The sequence below is a fragment of the Pleurodeles waltl genome, chromosome 1_2, assembly GCF_031143425.1.
Source record: "Pleurodeles waltl isolate 20211129_DDA chromosome 1_2, aPleWal1.hap1.20221129, whole genome shotgun sequence".
NCBI classification, from domain to species: Eukaryota; Metazoa; Chordata; class Amphibia; order Caudata; family Salamandridae; genus Pleurodeles; species Pleurodeles waltl.
Window position 1 is genome coordinate 729,794,898 of NC_090437.1, and position 23,922 is coordinate 729,818,819.

Below are 23,922 nucleotides of genomic sequence, written 5' to 3' on the forward strand. Positions count from 1 at the left end.
GACAGGGTGCATACCTCAGCCAACTAGAGACCCAGTTTCTAACACTGGTCAAATCCTTTCTGTCAACCTTATACAGACAGTGACCAAAGTGTACACCCTTTTCTTAAGAAATAATATATACTTTGCTCTCTCTGCAATACGGTCCTTCTGTATGCGAACCTTCTCCCAGTGGTCTCTGTTCCAAGAGCAGTCATGGCCCCTAACACCTTCATCGTGATAGTCCGCTCTTTCTGCTTCTCTATAGGCATTTCAGGAGCTGTGTTGTTCCTATGCTCATAGTGCCAGAGTTCCTTCATGGGCCTTTTGTCCCAGGATTAAGGAACTTTGAAATTCTACTAGCCTTCCTCCCACAACCTTCATATTATACCATACACTTCATATGTCACAGAATTTACAAATGCACTGTCATTGTGTGCCCCTTGATGTTTCATCAGTGAAGTGAATAAGAATGCTTCCCAGTAAGCGGGAAGCATTACTTTGATGTATACATGCGTGCATTTAATGTGTATGTTTGCTTGTGATCTATGTAGGACACAGTTTACACTCCTCAAACATGTCACAAGTATCTTCTCCTCACAAATAGTATTGATTGTTTTGTCATTTGACTTTTGAAGGAATGCACATTACTTTATTAAAACACTTCACCTCATCTATTTTCTGCACAGTAATGTTGTTCGTTTGAATTCAGCTCATGTAGTTTAATGAAATACCTTAAATCAGTGCCTCTCAACCTCTTCATTGATCATTAGTGCTGAAATTACCATTGACAGACATAACGAGGGGAGCTGAATTGAAATCTTTAAGTAAACCGACATACCCCCCTCCCTGGATGTATGTTTGCTAAATACTTGGTAATTCTTTACAGTTTCCAGGACTGTGGATTTAGGAAGACGTGCTGCTTGATTTTTTCAAAATACTTAGTTTCCTGTAGCAAAGTTAATTCCTGTCCATAGTGAATGGTATTCCTGACTCTGATGGGACATATGCTTTCCTAATTCTATACGTCTGTGAGGTTGAGGCTACAATGCCAGTGGTAAAACTCATTTATGGCTATGGGGAAATGCTTACCTTATATCAGAAAACCGCCACCTTCTGATGACTAGAGCAGCAGCTAGCCTTTCAGTGATAAGGACTGCTACTGACAGCAATTATTATATCAACGCACCCAACAGGCAAGAAGGGACTGCATTTTTTTGTAAGGAAGAAGCAATCCTCATAGGTAAGAATGATTGTGTAATAAAAATGTGGTGGTCCATCTGCTATATTACAAGTGTGGTGGAGGCATCAAGTCTGCCACACTGACCACAGAGAGACTGTCATATTTTGGATTCCTGGTCTTGAATATAGGGATTTTCTCATGGTGATTCTCACATATTAATGGCAGGAGCTACTTGGTTTGCAAAATTTCCTTTGTTTCAGACTATGTTGTAATTGCAAATATACTTATGTAGAGTTTACTACTCCCGATGAGGTGTTGAAGCACATTGCATCAAGTAGCACACTACTAGAACCCAAGATTAGATTGAAAGTTAAATAGTAGATTAGAAAGATGTGCTTCCTTTGTTCCTTGTGGATTTATTGTGGTAGGTTTAATAAGTTTGAGGTCTCATGCATTTAATAGTGTTTTGAGTAAGAATAGAATAATGGAAGTGAATTAGAAATGGGATGCTTTGATTTGTTATAGGGAGTAGTGGACATTTTCATCTGTTAGTTGGCGGAATTGGATAAAAACGAGGAAAGGTTTGATATGGATGTTTGGGGCTTGATTTTAGTCTGAAAGGTTTGTAATAAGTCAGAGAGAGTAGGGGTGGGATAAAGGTTGAAGATTTATTTGGACCTGTCCTGAAACTATCCTCACAAATGTGATTACTGGACACATACTCAGTGATTTGTTTATAGTACCAACATTAAAAATGACCCTAGCTTTCAGTTTTTTCTCCTGACATTAGGGACATATTTAAGGTTTTCTGTACAAGCCTTCAAGGCTTAGATAGTATTTTTTCACACTTAAAAATTGGTCCACTCAACGTCATTCCTGGTGCCAACATAGTCGTCACCCTAGAAGAGCTGGTAAGGAATCCACCATTGATAACACTGCCTTCCTTGCTCTAGAAATGAGATTCCGGTACACAGGAGAGTGCAGGTTTTCAGATTAAATTAATTTCAAATGCATTTGGTATTGTAGGCTAAATTGGCATTCATTACTTCTGCCAAATTGTGCTGTATATCGTCACGTCAAACACACAATACAATTCTTCCTGTCACATCACAGCACTGCTGGGTCATTATATACATTTTCCTTTAATAGATGCGATGCACTGCAATGCACACTTGACAAAAAAACTGCAAATTATAACAGAATTTAAGGATTGATTTAGAGTTTAGGTATCAGAAAATTCAGCAATTTATGGAGGAAATACTAAATCTAGCAGAAAATCTATCTGGTGAATTTTCTCCACAGTGCTATCCAAAAGATGGAGGAAATTTCTTTGTGAACCCTCAACTATTCCTTCCTACAGGAGTTGAAGGAGCCTAGGACCATATATTTGACCCAATCTGTGTCGTGTTTGCATCAAGCAACATGGTACCTGAAGTGAGATTTATGAATCCACGCAAGGCCACCATGCATGTCCCTGAGTGGCTTCATAAATCTGATGTAAGGCAACATAGAGCAAATCACTGTGTTGCATTACTCTGCACCAGGGAGGCATTTACACGGGTGTTGCATGGGAGTTTCCATGCAACATCCATGGATTATGACGCAATCCCAGATTTACCAAAAGTGGTAGACCTGGGAATGCACCAAAAAACTACACCTCCCAAGGCGAAGCATAACAAGGAGAAATATCTTTATTTCTCCTTGTTTGTTCCTCTTGTTATATGGGCTGCATTTTACAGCACACAAAAACAAGGGAAACAATTCTCAGAATTGTTTTTGTGCAGGATGATAATCCTTCCTGTACAAAAACAATACTGCATGCAGTGCAGACACGCTGGCATCATGGTGCAAGGGTGCCTGTGTTGGCTCTAGGAAGCCAAAAGGGCGCCAGAACTAGGGAAAAGCTAGGAATGTGCTGTATTCTTCTAAATGCAACACATTCCTTCCCTTTCCCCATTACACAATGCAGAGCGGCAAGGTAACTTTATCTGCTTCACTGCAGGACTATCCCCATAAACATGGCTCCTGGTGCGAATTCCAAAACTATTCCGACATTGGGTGCAGTTGGTTTCCTGATTAAATTTCTAAGAAAGGCACACACTAATCTCAAACTCACTGTTCATCTCTGCTCATATTTACCCAGATAAATCATGTAAGGGTTGCATGGGGAAAACAGGTGCCTTTTCCAAACTTTACAGGCTTGAAATGGGGAAACATGCTGTTTAAACTGCATGTTGCCACATCTCACTTGCTTAGTATGGTGCCAGCAGTGGCAAAGCATCCCCACACTGTTACCTTGGCTGTATAATCTCAGGGATATACATTCTTGTAACTTGATTGTTAGAACCTAAAGTGAGGTTTTCCTTGTTTGTTCTGAATAACCAGCGGGGCAATGTCACTCAAAACCTGGCATCACCCTAGAAGGCCGGGAACCTCTTGTAAGTGAATTACTGCCTCTCTGCTGACCATACAAGACTTGTATTCCCTTTTACCCACAACACTGAATTCATACTGTTCATTGAGAAGTGGATAAAAGTGGGCATGAAATTTAGGTCAGAATTATGGTACATGGGTGATTCCAACTTGCATCTGCATTTTAAGCCTGGTATTGGTATGCTGTATTTTCCACTAATATAGGTGCAAGTGGTTTTGAGGCATCAATGATCATAGTTATTGCCCTTTTGTTTGTAGATTTAGCATTAAAATATGCAGAATAAAACTATCCACTCCCGAACTGTATTTACTTATCTAGGGCCTGATTTAGATCATGGAGGAGGGGTTACTTTGTTGCAACTGTGACGGATATCCCATCCGCTGAAATCTAACTACCATAGAAAACAATGGTATCGAAGGACAGGCAGTCCTAGGGGTGAGCTGCATTTGTCAGTGGTAGGGCAGGCAGCCCTTACAAGTCAAAAAGGACTGGGCAGACCCTGGGGCTCCTTTAGCAACACAAAAGGATGATGGACGGAGTACTGAAACTTTTCAACCACTCACCCCCAGTCACTGATCCGGGTTTAATCCTTTGTTCCTTTGCTCACCATGCCACCCCTGTTTGGACCCAGCCATATGTAAAGCAGTCTTGACCCTGTTCCCCATGGGAAAAGTCCAGCCCGAGCTGCCTGGCCAGGTCCTCCCTAGACCGGAAACAAGCATCCTGGGACCGATTTCAGGGTATCTCCCTTCATCAGCCAGGCTAGCTTGAATCCAGTAACACAGGGGGCAATGGACCCACGCCTGGGCGGACCGTTCCCATTTAGGGCAACTTCAGCAGCACAAAAGGATGATGGACGGAGTGCTGAAACTTTATAACCACTCACCGCCGGTCACAGATCTGGGTTTAATCCATCGTTCCTTTGCTCACCATGCCACCCCAGTTTGGACCTAGCCATATTTAAATCAGTGTTAACCCTGTACCCCATGGTAACAGTTCCAGGCCAGGTCCTCCCTGGACCGGAAACAAGCTTCCTGGGACTTGTTTCACGGTATCACCCTTCATGAGCCAGCCAGGCAGACCCTAGAGATAACCTTTGAAGCTTAGGAAGGTCTCAATATAACCCCCTTATGACATCCTGCTAGGGAGAGCAGCACCCTGTCCCACACCCAAGGCTCTCATGTCCCTGTGTCTGGAAGGGATATGCAAAACACTACAGGAGAGCCATTCACAGTCAGGATACTGGGAGAAAGGCACATTTGGTTTAGGCATAACAAATTCCAACTTTCTAAATGTGGAATTGCCAGAATTATAAACTAAAATCCAACTTTACTATTAAAGAGTATTTTAAATTACAGTTTATTTAAGTGGGAAAAGCATTTCTCAATCTGGTCCCATAATGAATTGATCATTTATTAAGTTTAACAGGGTAACTGAGTGTTAGCCTATGGGAGAGGTAACCTGTGAGTTTTTCAGTGTCAGGACATGTGAAACTTAAATACTCATGTCCACATTTTTAAATACCATGCCCCTGCCTAGAAGTGGCTAGGGCCTACATTGGGAGGACTGGTAAGTCTTAAAAAAGAAGATTTAGACCAGGCACAGGGTTTATTTTACCAGGTCGAAATGGCAGTTTAAAACTGCACTACAAGCTGTAGTGTCAGATCTTAGACATGTTTTAAAGTGTGACTTCAGAGGGTGGCACAATGGGTACTGCTGCCCACTAGTACCATTTGATCTACAGGTTCTGAGTGCACGTACTAGCATTTACTAGGGGCTTATAAGTAAATTAAATGTGACAATTATGTGTAGGTCAAATTATTGATGTTTAAGAGAGAGGTCGCAAGTACATTACTACTTATTAGCAAGGGTAAAGTGAACAGAGCCCTAATGACAACAAAAACTATTTCAGCAAAAATAAGGAATGAAGTCAAAACATCTGAGAAAGCACCACGCCAAATATATCAGGTCTAACGGGACACTATTAATTTCTAGGATGCACAACTGGGTGCATAAGGACACAAGACACAGTTTCATAATTTCCAAAGAGCACAAATAGCTGCTGTACCAGTGCAATCTAATCATACTCATGCAACCAACACGACTTCTCCACAGGTCCAAGAGGTGCATTGTTTATTCAGTTTTACCTTAGACTGAATAGGCATCTCAAAAAAAATAATGTTGACTCCAAATAAAGTGTAAGCTGCAGGTAGCTTCTTCATTATACTTTCCTAACTTAAAATATTAAAAGAGTGATTCAATTTGGAATTTTGTGCATTAGCATTTATGAATGATGATCTATAGCGATTCATACAAGATTTATAATACCTGCCTAATACTGAAACCAATGTAAGTACATGCTTGGAAATGTTTCAAAGTACAGTATGAGATGAAAACTTTGTCACTGTGTTCTATAACAGCTTCCATCTTTCATTCTCAGGAGAGAGGCACAGCTAGATGAAGAAGGACAGTTTCTGGTCAGAATCATTTATGATGACTCAAAAACCTATGATTTGGTCTCGGCAGCCAGTAAAGTGCTTAGTGAGTAGCTATTGTTTTATATTAATCTTGTAAATTGTTTTGAATGTTTGCTTTTAAGAAAAATGAATGAAGTGATAAACAGGCCCAAGACAACATTATTACAAACCAAGTTTTCTTAGCTTCACTTCATGAACTACACACTTCTTCAGGGGTCACCCTATAGGTTTCATTATATGTGCTGTAATTGAAAGTATTTGTATCATTTTATTCTTCGCATTCAGTAGAACGTTATACAGCAGAAATGATTTCCATTTTTTTAATATGTTTGCACTACTTACCAATAGCCTTCATTACTCCTAGTGTTAGTCATTGTTAGTAGGATAACCCTCATCTCTGAAACAGGGACTTCGAAAAGTAGGCTGAGGATGCATAACTTACCAACCCATAACAGGTGCCATAATGTGGCCAGCATTTCCAGCCCTCCTTGATCTTATAAAAGCCAGCAGCAGAGGCTCTACAGATGAAGGGTGAAATGTGTGCTGCAAAACAGAAGAGGGATATGCTCTCTCATGACTGGGAACAATGGTGGAAGGAGTAATGAAGATTGTGCAAAGGAAATTCGAGCAATACCTCCACATCCCTGTTTTTCGTTATTTTCATAACTATAAGGCATAGAATAGCAGTATACATCCTTCAGTGTCCCCAAGAAACAACACACTAAAGGTATCCATAGTGGAACACTATGTGATTATTTATTATTTATTTTTCAAATAATTAATGAGACTCTACTGGATGGTTCTAACACCAGTTAGCTGTCTGTTCCCTTCAGACTAAGAATCCGATTGTGGGGCATTAAAGGCATAGTGAGAGGACCAGTGTTAGAGCTCGGGCCTTTGGTTAGCAGTCAAAGCAAGCAAGGACCCTCACTCTAGACAGGGTAAGTCACACACAATCCAAATTATCCTGTGCCCACCCTCTGGTAGCTTGGAACTGAGCAGTCAGGCTTAACATAGAAGGCAATGTGTAAAGTATTTGTGCAATAAATCATGCAATAACACAGTAGAACACCAGAAAAATACACCACACAGTGTTTAGAAGAATATATAATTATTTATCTGATAAGATGCAGGTCAAAAAAATAAAAAAGCAATAAGTATATTTTGAGATGTCACTGTAAAATGATATAAAAGGGTCTTTAGTCTCTTAAAAGCTATAAATGTCTCTTGCAAGCACCAAGTACCTTAGTTTACGTTCAAAATCTTCACAAAAAACTACAGAGAAGGAGATGCATGGAAAACAGAGGCGTGCGTTGATTTCTCGGACGTTTATTTTTCATGCAGGGAAGGCTTTGCCTTGATTTCTGGCACTTGGTCTTGGATCCTCTTTGGGTTGCAGTATTTTGGGATGCCCCGGGGATGATGCGTTGAAATTTGGCGCTGACAGGACGAAGTCACAGGGTCTGCGACAATCCGGTGGGCATTGGATGGAAATTTCTACTGCACGACAGGCGCTGTATCGATTCCTCTCAGGAAGTAGGGCTGCGTCTTTCCGGCTCGGCTGTGCATCGATCCAGTGGGCTGGCGCTGCATCGATCTTCTCGTTGTGAAGTCGGGCTGCGTCATTCAGGTTCAGCGTGCAGTGAACTTTTTCACCGCAATGCAGGCTGTGCATAGTTTCTGACAGGCTCTGCGTCAATTTTCACCACACAGGGAGTTCTTCTTGTAGAGATGAAGTCTGGTCCTGAGACTTCAGGGAACAGAAGGCAAGCTCTATCCAAGCCCTTGGAGAGCACTTCTCAGCACAGCGAGAAAGCAGCAAGGCAGCAGGGCAACAGCAAGGCAGCAGTCCTTCAGAGAAAGCAGTCAGGTGAGTCATTTGGGCATCCAGGCAGTTCTTCTTGGCAGGTTGCAGGTTCTGGTTCAGGTTCTCTTCTCCAGGAAGTGTCTGAGTTGGTAGGGGCAGAGGCTCTGTTTAAATACCCAAATGTGCCTTTGAAGTGGGAGAGACTTCAAAGAGTGGCTTAGAAGTGCACAAGGTCCCCTTTCAGTTCAATCCTGTCTGCCAGGGTCCCACTAGGGGGTGTGGCAGTCCTTTGTGTGAGGGCAGGCTACTGTCCTTTGACATGTAAGTATCAGGCCCTCCACCCTCCCAGCCAAGGAAGACCCATTCAAAATGCAGATGTATGCATGTGACGCTGAGCATCTTGTGTTTGGGGTTTGTCTGAGTAATGCACAAGAGAGCTGTCAACTGAACCTAGCCAGATGTGGATTGTAAGGCACAGAAGGATTTAAGTGCAGAGAAATGCTGACTTTCTAAAAGTGGCATTTCTAAAATAGTAATATTAAATCCAACTTCACCAGTCAGCAGGATTTTGTGTTACCATTCTGACCATACTAAATATGACCTTCCTACTCCTTTCAGATCAGCAGCTACCACTCAAACAGTATATGACGGTGGCCCTAATGTTAGCCTATGAAGAAGCAGGCCTCACAGCAGTGCAAAAATAAATTTAGGAGTTTTACACTACCAGGTACATGTCCTTCCTTTTGTCTACACAGCACCCTGCCCTATGGATTACATAGGGCCTACCTTATGGCTGACTTATATGTAGAAAAAGGGGAGTTTTAGGCTTGGCAAGTACTTTTAAATGCCAAGTCGAATTAGCAATGAAACTGCACACACATGCCTTGCAATGGCTGGCCTGAAACATGGTAAAGGGGCTACTTAAGTGGGTGGCACAATCAGTGCTGCAGGCCCACTAGTAGCATTTAATCTACAGGCCCTGGGCATATATAGCGCACTTTACTAGGGACTTATAAGTACATTAAATAAAACAATTGGGTATGATCCAATGTTATCATGTTTAAAGGGAGAGAGCATATGCACTTTAGCACTGGTTAGCAGTGGTAAAGTGTGCTGAGCATTAAAAACAGCAAAAACAGTATCCAAAAAGTGGAGGGAGGCAGGCAAAATGTTAGGGGTGACCACCCTAAGGCTGTCAGGTCTAAAATGTGTCCCTCCAGCTGAAAGTGGGGAGAGCTACCCAACCTCCTGGGAGCTCTCATCACTAAGGCTGAAGTATCTGGAGAGACCATCAGCGTTGGTGTGGTCAATCCCTGGGAGATGCTCCACCGCGAAGTCCATCCCCTGTAGGGAAATGGACCACCTCAGGAGTTTCAGATTCTCACCACTCATCTGCATGAGCTATCTGAGGGACCTGTGGTCTGTCTGAACCCGGAAGTGAGTCCCAAACAGGAATGGTCTCAGCTTCTTCAGTGCCCAGACAACAGCAAATGCCTCTCTCTCAATAGCACTCCACCTCTGTTCCCATGCTAATAGTCTTCTGCTAATAAAGACTACTGGTTGTTCTGAGCCCTTCTCATTTAGCTGTGCTAGAACAGCCCCTATGCCATGCTCTGAAGTGTCTGCCTTCACAATAAATTCCTGGGAGTAGTCAGGGGCCTTGAGCACAGGGGCCGTGCACATGGCTTTCTTCAGAGAGTTAAAGGCTTTCTGGCAAGCGTCTGTACAATTCAGCAACCTAGGTTGCTTTTTGGAAGTAAGTTCTGTCAAGGGTGACACAATGGTTCCATAGCTCTTGAAAAATCTATGGTAGTATCCGGTAAGGTCTAAGAATGCTCTCACCTCTGTCCGTGTTCTAGGTGGTTGCCACGCCTTGATAGTTTCAATCTTGGCCTGGAGTGGCTGCACCTTGCCACCACCTACTAGGTGTCCCAAGTACACCACAGAGCCCTACCCAATCTGACACTTACTAGCCTTGATGGTCAAGCCTGCCTGTTGAAGAGCCTAAAGCACCTCCCTGACGTGGAGCAGGTGTTCCTTCCAGATGGAACTATAGATGGCTATGTCATCTAGGTAGGCTGCACAGAATCATCCTTGCTAGCTAGGACCCCGTTAACCAACAGTTTGAAGATATCAGGGGCATATTTCAGCCCAAAGGGCATCACCCGAAATTGGTAATGGCCCTCAGGTGTGGAAAATGCAGATCTCTCTTCAGCCCCCTCAGTCCAGACGATCTGCCAGTACCTTGATGTGAGATCAAAAGTACTGAGGAATTTGCCAGCACCTAGTCTGTCTACAAGCTCATCAGCTCGGGGGATGGGGTGAGCGTCAGTCTGTGTGACTGAGTTGAGTCCCTGGAAGTCCATGCAGAACCGGAGTTCTGGCTTGGCACCGGGTGCAGCAGCCTTGGGTACCAGCACCAAAGGGCTGGCCCAGGGACTACTAGACTTCTCAATAACCCCTATGGCCAGCATCTTGGTGACTTCCTCCTTGATGATGGCCTTCACCTTATCTGACAATCTGTAAATTGTGTTCTTTACAAAAGGACTGTCTCCGGTGTCAATATCATGGGCACACAAGTGGGTGAGTCCAGGAGTAAGGGAAAACAGGGAAGATAACTGCTCCAATAACTCGTAGCAGTCTCCTCTCTGATCTAGAGTCAGAGAGATTGACACCATGCACTGACCCATCACCTTCTTTGGCAGAGAGGAGGTTGGGGAAAGTCTCACTCTCCTCTTCCATGCCCTCATCTGTCACAAGGAGCATACTGACCTCAGACATCTCAAAATGAGGCTATAGTCAGTTGTGATGGAGAACCCTTCGGGGGTGTCTAGGGGTCTTGAGGTCCACTAGGTAAGTGGCCTCCCCCTTCTGCTCCTTGATCTCAAATGGGCCGGTCCAGCGGTCCTAGAGAGCTCTAGGCTCTACTTTCTCCATTACCCAAACTTTGTCTCCAGGTGAGAATTCAACCACAGTGGCCTTCCGGTCATACCACTCCTTCATCACCTCTTGACTGGCCTCAAGGTTACTTTTGGCCTGTTTCCAGAAGCGTTATGTCTGGTTGCGGAGGGCCAGCATGTAACTGACCACATCCTAGGGAGGTGTCTTGGGAGCTTTCTCCCAGCCCTCTTTCACTATGCTTAGTGGTACCCTGACAGGGTGACCATAGAGAAGCTCAAATGGGCTGAACCCCACTTCTTTCTGGGGCACCTCCCTATAAGCAAAGAGAAGGCATGGCAAGAGGTTGTCCCACTTATGCCTCATGGCCTCAGGTAAGCCAGTGATCATGCCTTTTAGGGGCTTGTTGAAACTGCACACAGGCACTGCAGAGGCAAGCCTGAGAGATGGTTATGGGGCTATTTATGTGGATGGCACAACCAGTGCTGCAGCCCACTAGTAGCATTTAATTTACAGGCCCTGGGCACATGTAGTGCACTTGACTAGGGACTTAGAAGTAAATGAAATAAGACAATTTTGTAGGAGCCAAGGTCACCATGTTTTAAGGAGAGAGCATATGCACTTTAGCACTGATTAGCAGTGATAAAGTGCACAGAGTCCTAAAGCCAGCAAAAGTGAGGTCAGAAAAGAGGAGGAGGAAGGCAAAAAGTTTGGGGATGACCCTGCAGAGAGGCCATTTCCAACAATTCATTATTCAAAATAAATAAGAACTGTGTGCCTCACATCCAGTGTTTGCTTGGTCTGCTTCTCTCCTGAGGATGGGAGGGGAAAAGGGATGGCAGGGCGATTTGATTGGACATGTCAAAACAGAGGCCACTTTAGACCACAAATGTGATGTTGTTACTAGGCTGAAGCAATAACATTGGTCAATCCTTCTACTGTCAATATCAGAGTTGCAGTTTTGCAAGCATCAGTAGGAGTTTGGGGAAATGAGGGCTGGTGCTCTATCTCTTGCAAAACAGGCAGGTTCTTGGGAGCCTGTCAAGAACCACAGTGTGAGCTCAAGAGAGACGAATAGGATCTTGTTGGCCATCATAGGGCAAGACGGTACATGTACAACATTCAAGTGCTACATAGCTTAGCTTGGCATTGAGATCCAAAGAAAGAATCAGATGAACAAGGAGCGAGTAAGATACTTATCAACTTACTTCCACATTTCAAACTCCCCTCCCTACAATACGAATCTTCCACAGTCTTCTCTGCAGTATCCTGTCACCTGCAAAAACATGATTTATTAAGAGAATTGAAAAACTAGAGCCTAGTTGAGCAGCTATCATTAAGTCAGTGATTGGTAATCTATGTGTAAAACAGAAAAAATCTGAATATGCTATGACCCAAAAAAACAGAGGACATATATGTTGCAAGTGCAAAGCAAAATCTGACTTTGATTTAAAGGATAAGCACCTACCTGAGACCTGTGAAGCTAGTTTGATATGGGAAACTCCAGTACATTAACAGGTGTTTTTGCATTTTATCAAATTCTGTGATGAAACAGGATTGCCTGCACCAAAAAGAAGAACAATATTAAGACGCTTGATTCCTGTGATTCAACAGGGAAATCAGCAATAAATGAAAGAATATTCACTTAGCTACAATCAAGACATTTTAGGGGGAACATTAGACTATGGGAGCATGTGAGACATTCAAAATGTGTTTATTTTAAACCATTGTGGTCATAATTAGTACACACATTGTGTCGTGACAGACTGTGGGACGGGCAAATTGGCTAATGTGAGTATGTGATGTCAAACTACACAGTATACATTTCTAACAGCCTAATAGAAATCTCTTTCTCTCCCTCTCTCTCTGTCTCCACCTTCCCTCCTTTTCTGCCAGAGAGGGGAGTGTGTTATCAGATGTAAGAATGAGCTGTTTTCAGAAATCCAAAAGGCCAAACGTTTGGGAAGAACTTCAAATCAACTTCTGCCGTAACTTAAAAGGGGGCCTGTGTAATACACTGTACACAAATTAGAGATTCCACAGAGGAGGAGGAGAAGGAGTAATAGTACTAGTGAATGTTATGATTATTACTCGATTGTCCATTAAATCAATACAAATTACAGAATACAATTATTAAGATAGTTTTCAGTCTCATTGGCATCTCAATTCCTTACAGATCTTACAGATCATAAACAACGCCCCCAACCCAACTGCAGCATCTACAAAAAGAATAGTTGAGAAAGATCTATTACGAAATGATGCTTTAAAACAACATACTTTAACATGGCTCAAAGGGAGCCCATCTAATATCCTGTGTACAGATGTGGGATCTCACAGAGGAGAACAATACCGAGTAGGTCATTTAGAGTTTGGTGGATGTGGGACATCTGCCAAAAATTGGCAGATATACCCTCCCTTCTATTTAGAATGTGTATATGAGTAGACATGTAGAATGAATATAGTGTTAAGCATCCTAGGGATTTTCAAATGGAGAAGGCAGGAAACTTGGGAACCAGAACCCCAATCCTACAGCTGAAAAGTTAATGTCACATTCTAGTGTCCTTACCGGAATCAAGTCTTGTGCAAAAATATCCAGTCAGGATGCAAACTGCTGGAGGAATGTTTGTGCTATGGGGTATAAAAGAAGGGTTATTTGCTAGGGATAAAAAAGAATGGATATGTTCAGGCATCAGCCCTCCACAGGAATATGTCATATGTGTCTTAGAATCAGGACAATAAATATCTAGAATGAAAACTACTAGAAAGTGTCACTCCGTCACAAGAATCCCAGATTAGCAGGAACAGGTGGCAGCAAAGAAGTCTGAACTAAAAAATTATTGTTCATAAGCATTTTTAACAGCTGGTTTACTGTGTTGCCTTTCTGACTGCTCCTGTGCCCATGAGGGTCATTGTAGCCGATTTCCTGTGACGAACAAAGAGAACAAAAAATGTAACATAGTGCAGTTGAAGGAGAATGACTGGAGACACAGCAGCACACAAAGAGCAGTCTAAGAGTGTTGCTGTCAAATTAAGTGTGTTGGTTGCTGTGACTAAGGTTAAACCCCTCACCGATGAGTGCGCCTAGTTTAGAAGCTTTGAACACCTGCTGGAAGCCCGATCACAGGAGAAGACACAGGAGCAATCAATTGGGACAGTTCCTGTCTGCGCATTAAAAAAAAACATAAGCTTATGAGATACTTTGAGATTCAAGCATCCATGTTTAATTCAAACATAAGCCCATAACAATTGAAGTGGCAAGATAGAGAACAGGTAAGACACGAACATTCAAAAATAATGGGTGACAGATATCAAATGATAGGAAATCCAGTTAGCAAATGAAATGCAACAGTGAAAAAAAAACATAACTTAGCCATCAATTCATTATGCACTTCATGAGCCACATTTGTGGGAATTTACACGTGGTCTATCAGCTATTACTAAAAAGTACTCAATATGCACTGTGTGAGTGATAAGGGGAAAATGCTAATTGAGGATATTATTACTAATTACTCCACTACAATCGTATTTCTCAAAGAAGCGCATCATACCTTAATAAGTAAACTTACAAGGGAGAAGCAAATAGGTTGATAAACCTTTTGACTTGCTTTGAGGTTTTCCCACCATATATCCTGTACATGCAGCTCAATAATCAATAATAATCACTAACATTAGTAATCAATAAGAGTCAGTAATTGTTACACACCATGACTTTTCAGTCATGAATAACCACACCTTTGTGTAAAAGTTAGAATGCTTATTTCCCTACATAAACAATGCTAGAGTTATGTAGCTCATTCTCAAAATCAAATGATAAACATATACAGTAGAAGCAACACTGGCTGTCCGAAATGGTGAAAGAATCACAATCTAATCAAGGTTTGAGGTACTACACGTTCTAGAGTTACAGTGCAATTAATAACAAGAGAATCTGTGCAAACAAAATTACATACATTTAGGTTCAGCAAAGAAAAGACATCAGCTGGTATTTCATGTAGCAAACTTCTTCAGTGAGATCCCTAACTAACACCAGATTAGCATAGCATGTTTGGGCTTCATGCAAAACAATTTAGTCAACATGAATTTGGAAAAACATCTAAATATGTCTCTATCAAAATAGTGGTTGGTACCTAGAAACAAAAGCAAATAGACATAGCAATCAATATCAGTAGCAGTATACCTCTCCTCATATGGATCGGCAAGCTAAGATAGTCTTCGTCATCAGGACATCAGTCTGGTTAGCAAGGCATCATGATTCAGCATCAAAGTTCGGAAAAGGCAAAGTCTTTTAACCAATAAAGTTAAGCATGTCTCTTCGCAAGATGGAAAAATGGGCAAATGGTCTAAACTTTGAAAAGGAATGCGGAGAATGGCGCATCTCCTCATGGTGCAGTCTGGCTAAGTTAGATTTCTTAAAACTACTTCCCACATCCTAGTTGGTCAGTGGATCACATGTTCACACTTTGTCCAATAAAACTAAATCTTCAAATCTACATTTCTACTAGTACATGGTTCACATGTCAGTGATTGGTTCCTTTCGTTGTGTTCTCATTATCTGGCTCGTCAGGTAACAATATTGTTCTAGCTTATGCTCCAGTCAGTACGTTCTTTGTCTTCTCCTGGGAAAGTTAGTCTCACACACATTACATTAAAGAATGTTGCATTAACAAGTACATCATCTCCAAGAAAGCAGTTCTCATGAGAACAGATTTTAGCCTCGAGCATTTGGTTAGCACAGTGGAACATCGCAATTTAATTCTCAGAGCATCCATTTTATTAAACGCCTAAGAAAATGAAGCTTGACATGAGGAAGTGCAACTAGGCCAAGACCTCACTAAGTTAAGGTCTACAGTTAATAAAGCTAATACATAATGCATAAACCCCAATATGTCATATTACTAGTAGTAAATACTTTATTTAGGCTATGAAGGCATAAAAGTGAATATCATAATAAATAAATAAATAAATAAAATACATTAAAATCTTGTTCATACTAATATCAATAAAAATGTGTCGAATTTGCCATGTTGAATATTTGCAAAAGTCAACCCACAATAAATTCAACAATCACTTGTGATACTGTACCAACGTTGTACATAGGTTGTGTCTATATGGGCCTGCATAATTACTGGCTCTTTGAGTACTAGTTCAGTATCACTTTCCAATACCAGTACAAATAACGAGAAACTGCAGATCATGTACATACCAAAGTCATTTAAATGTATACCCTTTACCATGTTGAATAAGCTAATAGATAATGCATAACCCTCAATATGACATATTACTACATTATTCAAACATAAGCTCATCATTTCATATTAATAAGCCATTAATAAGTACATTTCATGAACATTGCCGGCCACTTAGGTAGTCACACCTTCAAATGCGTGCATTATTCTCCTCTAAGTTACTACATTTTCTACACTCATTCAACACTCAGAATACATGAATATTCATTAATAATTTAATTAACAGACTCAGCATTAACAGAACTTAAGGGGTTTAGTCGAACTGTTAGCATATTTATCCATTTCTTTATTTTGACGGCCACCATCTTTTGATATTTCTGACTCACAGACCCTGGGCCCGCATTGCAGCATAGCACAGATGTTTTGAGCACTACCTTAGTACTACATGCAAAAACACACTGATGAACAAGTAAGAGGCCTTTTAATAAATCTAGGGGGTGATGATGTATAAGACTTCATTATGACAATTCTCCCTGAAAAGATCCAGATTTACATAGGACTTTTGTGTTGCAGTTTTTTATTGCATTTAACAGTATACAACATGCCAACCATTACAATATGACATAATACAACCCTTTATGGCGAAAAAGGCAGTTAGTCCACATGAGTTACACTATAGGACAACAATTCGTGGGTAACATGTTCTAGCAAGAGCACATGAGTGTCGCTAAAGGTACATCTGTAGGTACATGGTACGTATATCTGTGGTTGTGGGACCGAACATTTTTTTTGGGGGGGAAGAGAAGAAAAAAGATAGAGGGATAGCAGAAGGGGCCAGCAATGAGGGGTAATAAACACTAGTAATAATGATGATAGCAAAGATGGTGCTTGTAATAATAGTAATAATAATGATGACATCGGAGACAATCGTCCACAAACAACAGATCAGGGAATACTAATCTATACTAAGGGGGCGGGGGTTGGGAGTGATAGGGGAGGGGGATGGGAAGTGGTGGGATGAACGAAGAACCCAAGTCGTTCAAATATCTGCTTTCTTAAAAGAAAAAAGGGGGGAGGGAGAGGGGATAGTGGAGATCAACTGTCGGATTAGGACAATTTTCCAGAGTTTGTCTGCCGTTTGTGAATCTAACGTCTATGTTTATCATCTTCTCCTTGTCTTATGATTGAAGTAAATAGATAGGCTTGCATCTATCTCAGGCGGTATCCTTCCAAGAATAGCAGGAGCTATCCAAGACTGTATAAGTGGTAATAATAAAAGCTGCTCCATGATATTCGGATAGTGTAATAGCAAAGGTTGCGGTGGCAAGGACGGTAGGAGAGCGGCGTGTCCAGGTCTTATAGTATTAGGTAAGGGGGGGGAGAGAAGGGAGGAGGAAGGAGGAGGATAAGAGACGATAAAGAGGAGAAAAAGCGGGGAGGAGAGAGAAAGGAGGAGATAAAGAGGAAGAGAGAAAAAAGGAAAAGGAAAAAAGGGAGAGCGAAAAGAAGAAGGAAGAAGAGAGAGGGAAAGATGAAGAAGAAGAAAAAGAAAAAGAAAGAAGATCTGGGAAAGCAGAAGGGGAGAGACCTGGTGTCGGAGAGAGGAGAGGGAGGGGGAGGAGGGACAGCAAAGAAGAAATAAATAGACGGGAGGGGGATAGAGAAGGGACGTAAGAGGTGGAGTGTGAGAACAAGTCGGCCAAGTGCATTGGTCCCAGGGCTAGGAAAACGAAGGCGAAGGGGAGGGATGATACAAAATGGGAGAATAGGAGGGGGGGGGATGTGGGTAGGAAAAGGAGGGAGGGAGAGAAGGTAAGGGTAACGGGGGAAGAAAAAAGAGCAGAGGACACATGCGTCGGATCGGCTGGTGAGCAGCAATAGTGACTGTGACATCGGTTAGACATCAGGGAGGAAGGGAGCCCATACTTGAGCAAAGATGGCAGCCTGATCCTGAAGGTTGTAGATGACCCTCTCATGCGTGGCGATGGTGAACATAGCCACAGTCCATTCTTCAGGCGTGGGTGGCATCGCAGATCTCCAGTGTCACAGGATACATATTTTTGCAGTCGCCAGGGCTGTGTGTAGGAGTCTTTTTTGCAGTCATGATAAAGCCGGGAGAGAGGTCATGTCGTGTAGCATGAGCAATGAAGGGGGCAAGGGGGTTAGGAGCAGCATGGAATCCGCCAGGGCATGCTCCACCGCCTTCCATAACGGCTGCACCGATGGGCAGCTGCTGAGCATGTGAAGTATATCACAGCGCGTTTCCGTGCAGCGACTGCAGGACGCATGTGGAAGGAGGCCGGCCCTATGTAGCTTCATCGGGTTTCAGTATCAATCATGTAGTATCTTGAAGAGGCAAAACTTTAGGCGAGCCTTGCGAGACCCTCTGTCCAGCGCTTCCACGGTGTCTGCCCAATCCTCCTCCTCAATAGTCAGCTGGAGGCGGTCTTGCCATTGCAGCCATAGCTTATCCAAGACAGGTCGAGAGAATAAATGGCTGACAAGGACTTCACACAGGCCAGCCATAACACCCTTATGTTTCCCCCATGTCTTCACATAGGCTATTATGGGTGAGGGTTGCAGTACCCAATGAATAATGTCAGGGTTTTGACGCATAGAATGCTGGAGTTGCAAATATTTCCACTTCTGTGTAGGGTGGAGATGGAATTCCTCTATCAGTCTAGGAAAGGGTTTGAGCCTGTTGGTCTCCAATACCTGGTCTAGGTTAGTTATACAGGCGTCTCTCCATTGTGGCCAATTCAGGGCTGCACCCCCCACATGTATAATATTGTTATGCCATAGGGGAGCCTGAGCGTGGATAGAGGGGTGGACCCCTAAAAGGCGATGGGCCCTTTTCCACGCTACACCCATCGCCTTCAGGATCGGATTCGGATCATTGGAGGGGACGGTGGTACTGCAGTACAGTCCATTAAGGCCTCCTCTATGGGAGAGCAACTCCCTCTCCACTGACACCCATTGTGGCGATTCTGCAGGACTATGCAGTGTGGCAACCAATGGCGATAGATGGAGGGCTAGGGCGTAATGTTCCACTGAAGGGAGTCCCATTCCACCGTATGACCTACGTGCTATGAGCTTGGCCGCTGCTAGGTGGGAGTGCGTGGTTCCCCACACAAAGGCCCTAATTGCGGCATCCACCGACCTCAGCGTGGATAGAGGTATCTGAAGAGGGAGAAGTCCCATGACATACGTGAAATGCGGGACTGTGACCATGCACACCGCCTGCAGCCTACCCCACATGGAGAGGCCAAGCTGTGTCAATTTGTCAAAGTCAAGTTTCATACGGGCAATGAGAGGGTCTAGATTATCCACCGTCATGAGTTCTAGGCCGCATTTGACAAGGATCCCCAAGTATTTGAGGCACTTCGGGGTCCAGTGGAAGGGGAAGCCCAGGATCGCTGATTTTGTCGTCTCCCGCGACAGAGTGAGGGCTTCGCTCTTATCCCAGTTCACCCGATATCCTGAGAGGGGGGCAAAGTCATCTATAATTGCCATAAGGTCAGGCAGTGAGCGATCCAAGTCAGTTAAAGTAAGCAGGATGTCATCAGCATACAGATATAGTTTAGAGGTAAGGCCCCCCGGCAGTGGGATGCTCGTTATCCCAGGGGATACACAAATCGCAGCCGCCAGCGGCTCTAGTGCCAATAGAAACAAAAGGGGGGAGAGCGGGCAGCCCTCCCTCGTTCCTCTGCAGATAGGGAAAGGGTCTGAAAGGAAGCCTCCACAGCTGACCCGTGCAGTGGGTTGATCGTGTAGCAGACGCACTTTGGAAATAAATTGGTCGCCCAGACCAAATTTTGTTAATGTTGCAAAAAGGTATGGCCATTCTATTCAGTCAGACGCTTTTTCGGCATCGAGGGTCAGTGCTAGAGCGGCCTCAGGTGTATTTCGGACCCCTCAGAGGGCATGGCATAATGTACGAAGGTGATTCCGTGAGCTGCGGCCTGGCACAATGCCGACCTGCGACTGATGTATATGGGACGCTATGACCCTACGCAGTCGGGCTGCTAAGACGCTGGCCAATATTTTAATATCCCTGTTCAAGAGAGACATTGGCCGATAGCTGCCGCAGAGCAAAGGGTCCTGACCCGGTTTTGGTATGATAGCAATGACGGCGGAGTTGGATATCGCTCCCAACGAATTAGTCTGACAGGCTTCGTCCAGGGCCTTGTGTAGAACATCAAGCATCTCCTCCCCTGCCTATTTATAGAATTCCGCAGGCAACCCGTCTTCACCTGACAACTTGTGGTACGGGAGACCGGAGACAACCTGTAGGATTTCTTGGCGGGTGATGTCCCCCCCCAGCAGTTCCCGGCCTTCATCGGATAGGGAGGGTAAGGTGATAGTACCAAGAAAAGCCTATATTTGAGTGGGAGAGGACTGTGAGTCCGAGATATAGAGGCAACAATAGAAGGTTACAAATTCATCCACTGTATCCTGTGGGTACGTGAGGGTCTCTCCCGACTGAGCCCTGATAGCCGGTATAGCTAGGGTCGACGCTCTTTGGCGAAGTTCTGCGGCCAGAAGACGGCCAGCCTTCTCCCCTTGTTCACAGTGCCTTCCCTGTGAGCGTTGCAGCGCGTATTCAGCCTGGGAGGTAAAGAGTTCATTTAATGCCATGCAGGCTCTCTCCAAGTCCCTGCGGGTGCAAAGGGAGGGGTGGGTTGTCTAGCGATGCGTCAGGCATGTTATGTCAGTCTCTAGGGCCGTTTGTCGCTCCACCCTATCTTTATTCGCCAGTGCGCCATCACGCATCATCTGTGCCCGTATCGTTGCTTTGGCCGCAGCCCAGATCATCCTTTTGGATATCACTGACCCAAGGTTGTCCCGGATATATGTGGATGTATGTGCTTGTAGTTGAGCCTTCCCCTGAGGGGTTCGGTAGTGTTGGGCAGCGAAGCGCCATGGTTTGCGGCCTGGGGACACCATGCCCAGCTGAAGGGCTAGCAAGATCGGGGAATGGTCTGACAAGCCCCCGCTCAGTGTACGAGAGTCCTGCATTTGTGCTACGAGGTTGTGCGAGATAAGGAAGTAGTCTAGTCGGGATTGGGTGCCGTGCACTGGGGATAAGAAAGTATACTCCCTATCACTCAGGTGTGTCAGCCTCCATGATTCCACCAGGCTGTTATGCATTATGTCGGACTGTAAGGCTCTGTATCCGTTATTGATGGTGTCTAAAGGCCCTGTCCTGTCTAATAAGGCATCTCGGGTTAGGTTCCAGTCCCCGCCAATAATGTACCTGGCAGCTCCAATCTCTGTCAGGAGACGGTTAATACGGAGAAAAAATTGTCTCTTGGGTCCTGTTGGGGCATAGACGGATCCCACACATAGCGAGGCGTCTCCCAACTTCAATTTGGCAAATACATATCTTCCCTCCGGGTCGGCCCATGATTTGGTAACTGTGAAGGGTAGGCTTTTTCGCAGCAATATCGTAGTCCCACATTTCCGCGGCACTGCGTTCTGATCATCCGGCAGGGGGGTGCTACAGCTGGATAGCGCGGTCCCTACCCAGTCCCTCCATAGTTTATCAGTTTCGAGTATAGTCAAGTGGGTTTCCTGAAGGAGGGCTATGTCCACTCGTTTGGTATTAAGGTATGAGAGTATTTTCTTCTGTTTAATGAAGTGGGTAAGACCGTTGACGTTCCAGGAAATAACCCGCAACGGGACAGGCGAGGCATGCGCACGTCCAGCCATGGAGGTAGACTATTAGAAGCGGTGGAGCGAGAGGTATAAAGAGGTGAAGTAGGAGGGCAAGGAGAGGGGTAGGGAAGGTGCGGGGTGATGTTGAATTTAGGGCTAAGTGGCTTGCGAATGGGCAGGTGGGGTGTGGAGGGGGGGAATAGGAGGAGAGGTAGGTGAAATAGAGAAAGACACCAGGGAGGGAGGAGGTGGAAAGGACGGGAGGTAGGAGGTAAGGATGAAGAATAAGTGTGTGGAGGGAAATGAGGAAAGAAGAGAGAATAGAAAATAGGAAATAGAAAACAGAAAATAGAAGAGAAGATAAGATTAAGAAAGAAGGAAAGAGGAGGGAGGAGTAGGAAGATGAAGCTAACTGAGGCCCCAGGGAACCTAAGCTTTAATCTGTGGGTCTATACCCGGACTATACTAGTCCCAGCGCTGGGCAAGGCCGGCCGGGCGACGGCCAGGGCCGGGGGTGCAGCGCAGGGCCACCATTATCCCTTGAGATCAGCTTCCCATAATCCCTGTGCTGGGTTCTCCCCGGTAGGGGCATGTCATGATAAGGTATAGTTTGGCTTGATGTCCTCTAACAAGGGGGGGAAAGAGGGAGGCAAGGCAACGCAGCGTCACACCATCACACCGCCGAGGGATAGGCCCACCCAGAGTGGGGATGGCGGGGGGAAGTGGTGGGGCGGAATAGAAGTGGCTAAATCTAAACTTAAACTTCAACTTAAAGGGAGGAGAGGATGTAGAGAGCAGCACAGGGTCTACAAAACGGAAACATAACAATGAAAAATAATCAACTCGCACTGCACTCTTCACTATGTTAACAGCTATATCAGTAAAGCCATTACAGAGCTATAAGACTTAAGGAGCATGAATTGTCCCACATTACATCAAACCCAGTGGAGTATGAACAATTTTCATAAGTCTATGCAGCTTGACCCCCCCTTGATGAATGTAAGAAAACTTTGCCTAACAGAAATAGCAAAAATATAATATAAAAAAAAGAAGGAAAAACATTGAACATTATAAAGGAAAGAAAAGAACTGAACTCAGCCAACCGACGGGTCAGGAGAGGGTCCGCTGTTTCCAGACCAAGGAGGGGCCATGGCCGCAATGTTCTCAGTTTCAACCATCCCAGAGGATAAGGCAAGTTCAAGTGGACTCCGCTAGCGGTTTTAAGGGGGAGCGGGATTTGTCTCTGTCTGCCACCTGCATATGGGGCTCCACCGCGTGTAGTACCTGTCCCCTGTCGTCGTGGCTGTGAAGGAGTCTCTCCAGGTCCCGTCGCCTGGGGCAGTGGGGAGGAAGTTGGTGAGCAGACCCTGACCCTCCTGGGGCAAGGTTTTGAGATGGAAAGTTCTGGTCTGTAGCCATTACATCTCGGTGTGGAGTCGAGGTGGAAGAGTCTGTGAGAGACAGACCATCCAAGAAAGAGTGCAAGTCTTCCGGATCGTAGAAGTCTTTGGATGTGCCGTTTTTTGTTACCCACATTCTCGCCGGCTCAAACAGGCCATATTTCTCCTCCAGCCTGTGTAATCGCGGACGGAGGGCCAGGAATGCCCTGCGCCGGTCACTAGTTTCCTTGGAGAAATCTGCTGTCATTCGAATTTTGTGTCCGTCTAGCTGGAAGGGACCTTGAGTATGTGCTTTCTGTATTAGTTGATGGGCCTGTGTATAACGAAGGAGACAGGCTATGATCGGTCGGGGCGAGCATCCGTACCGGTTCTCCAGGGGCCCAGTCTATGGGCTCTTTGGAACTCCAGGGGTGGCTCAAAGGTGGTGCCAGTCAATCTAGGCAGCATGTCTCACAGGAATCTGTGGAGGTCTTCACCCTCCATGTTTTCAGAAAATCCTATGAAACGGACGTTGTCTCTTCGGCACCTGTCTTCCAAGTCCATCAACTTGCTACGAAGGAAGAGGAGTTCCTGATCTCTGTCCTGGAAAGAAGAGGCGTGGTCCTCCACTTTTGACACTCGTTGTTCCAGTCCCAGGACGCATGTCTGAAATCTTGTAATTTCTGTGCGGATGGATTTCTTTTCCGCCGCCATTGAGACCATTGCGCTATCCATCCCCTCCAATCTACGGCCAACCGCCGAGATTTCCTGAAGGATACGGTCCATTGTGGGCTCCTGGGCTGGGTCTGCCATCTCTTGGGTTGCGGCAGAGGTCTGTGCCACTGTCAGTGGAGGGGTCCCCTTTGCCTGGAGTAAGGCCTCAGAGAAGTGTAACTGCCGTGCCGGCTTGCCCGTGTTCTTGTG

General features: G+C 44.6%; 1 protein-coding gene across 1 annotated transcript in view; it reads left to right on the forward strand.

Moving 5' to 3' along the window:
• The window catches only part of GUCY1B1 (guanylate cyclase 1 soluble subunit beta 1), a 392,747-nt gene that overhangs the window by 78,514 nt on the left and 290,311 nt on the right, over positions 1 to 23,922 (forward strand). The window contains exon 3 of the mRNA XM_069243115.1: positions 6,034 to 6,134. Coding sequence (XP_069099216.1) covers positions 6,034 to 6,134 — 101 coding nt within the window. The remainder of the gene's footprint in view (positions 1 to 6,033; positions 6,135 to 23,922) is intronic.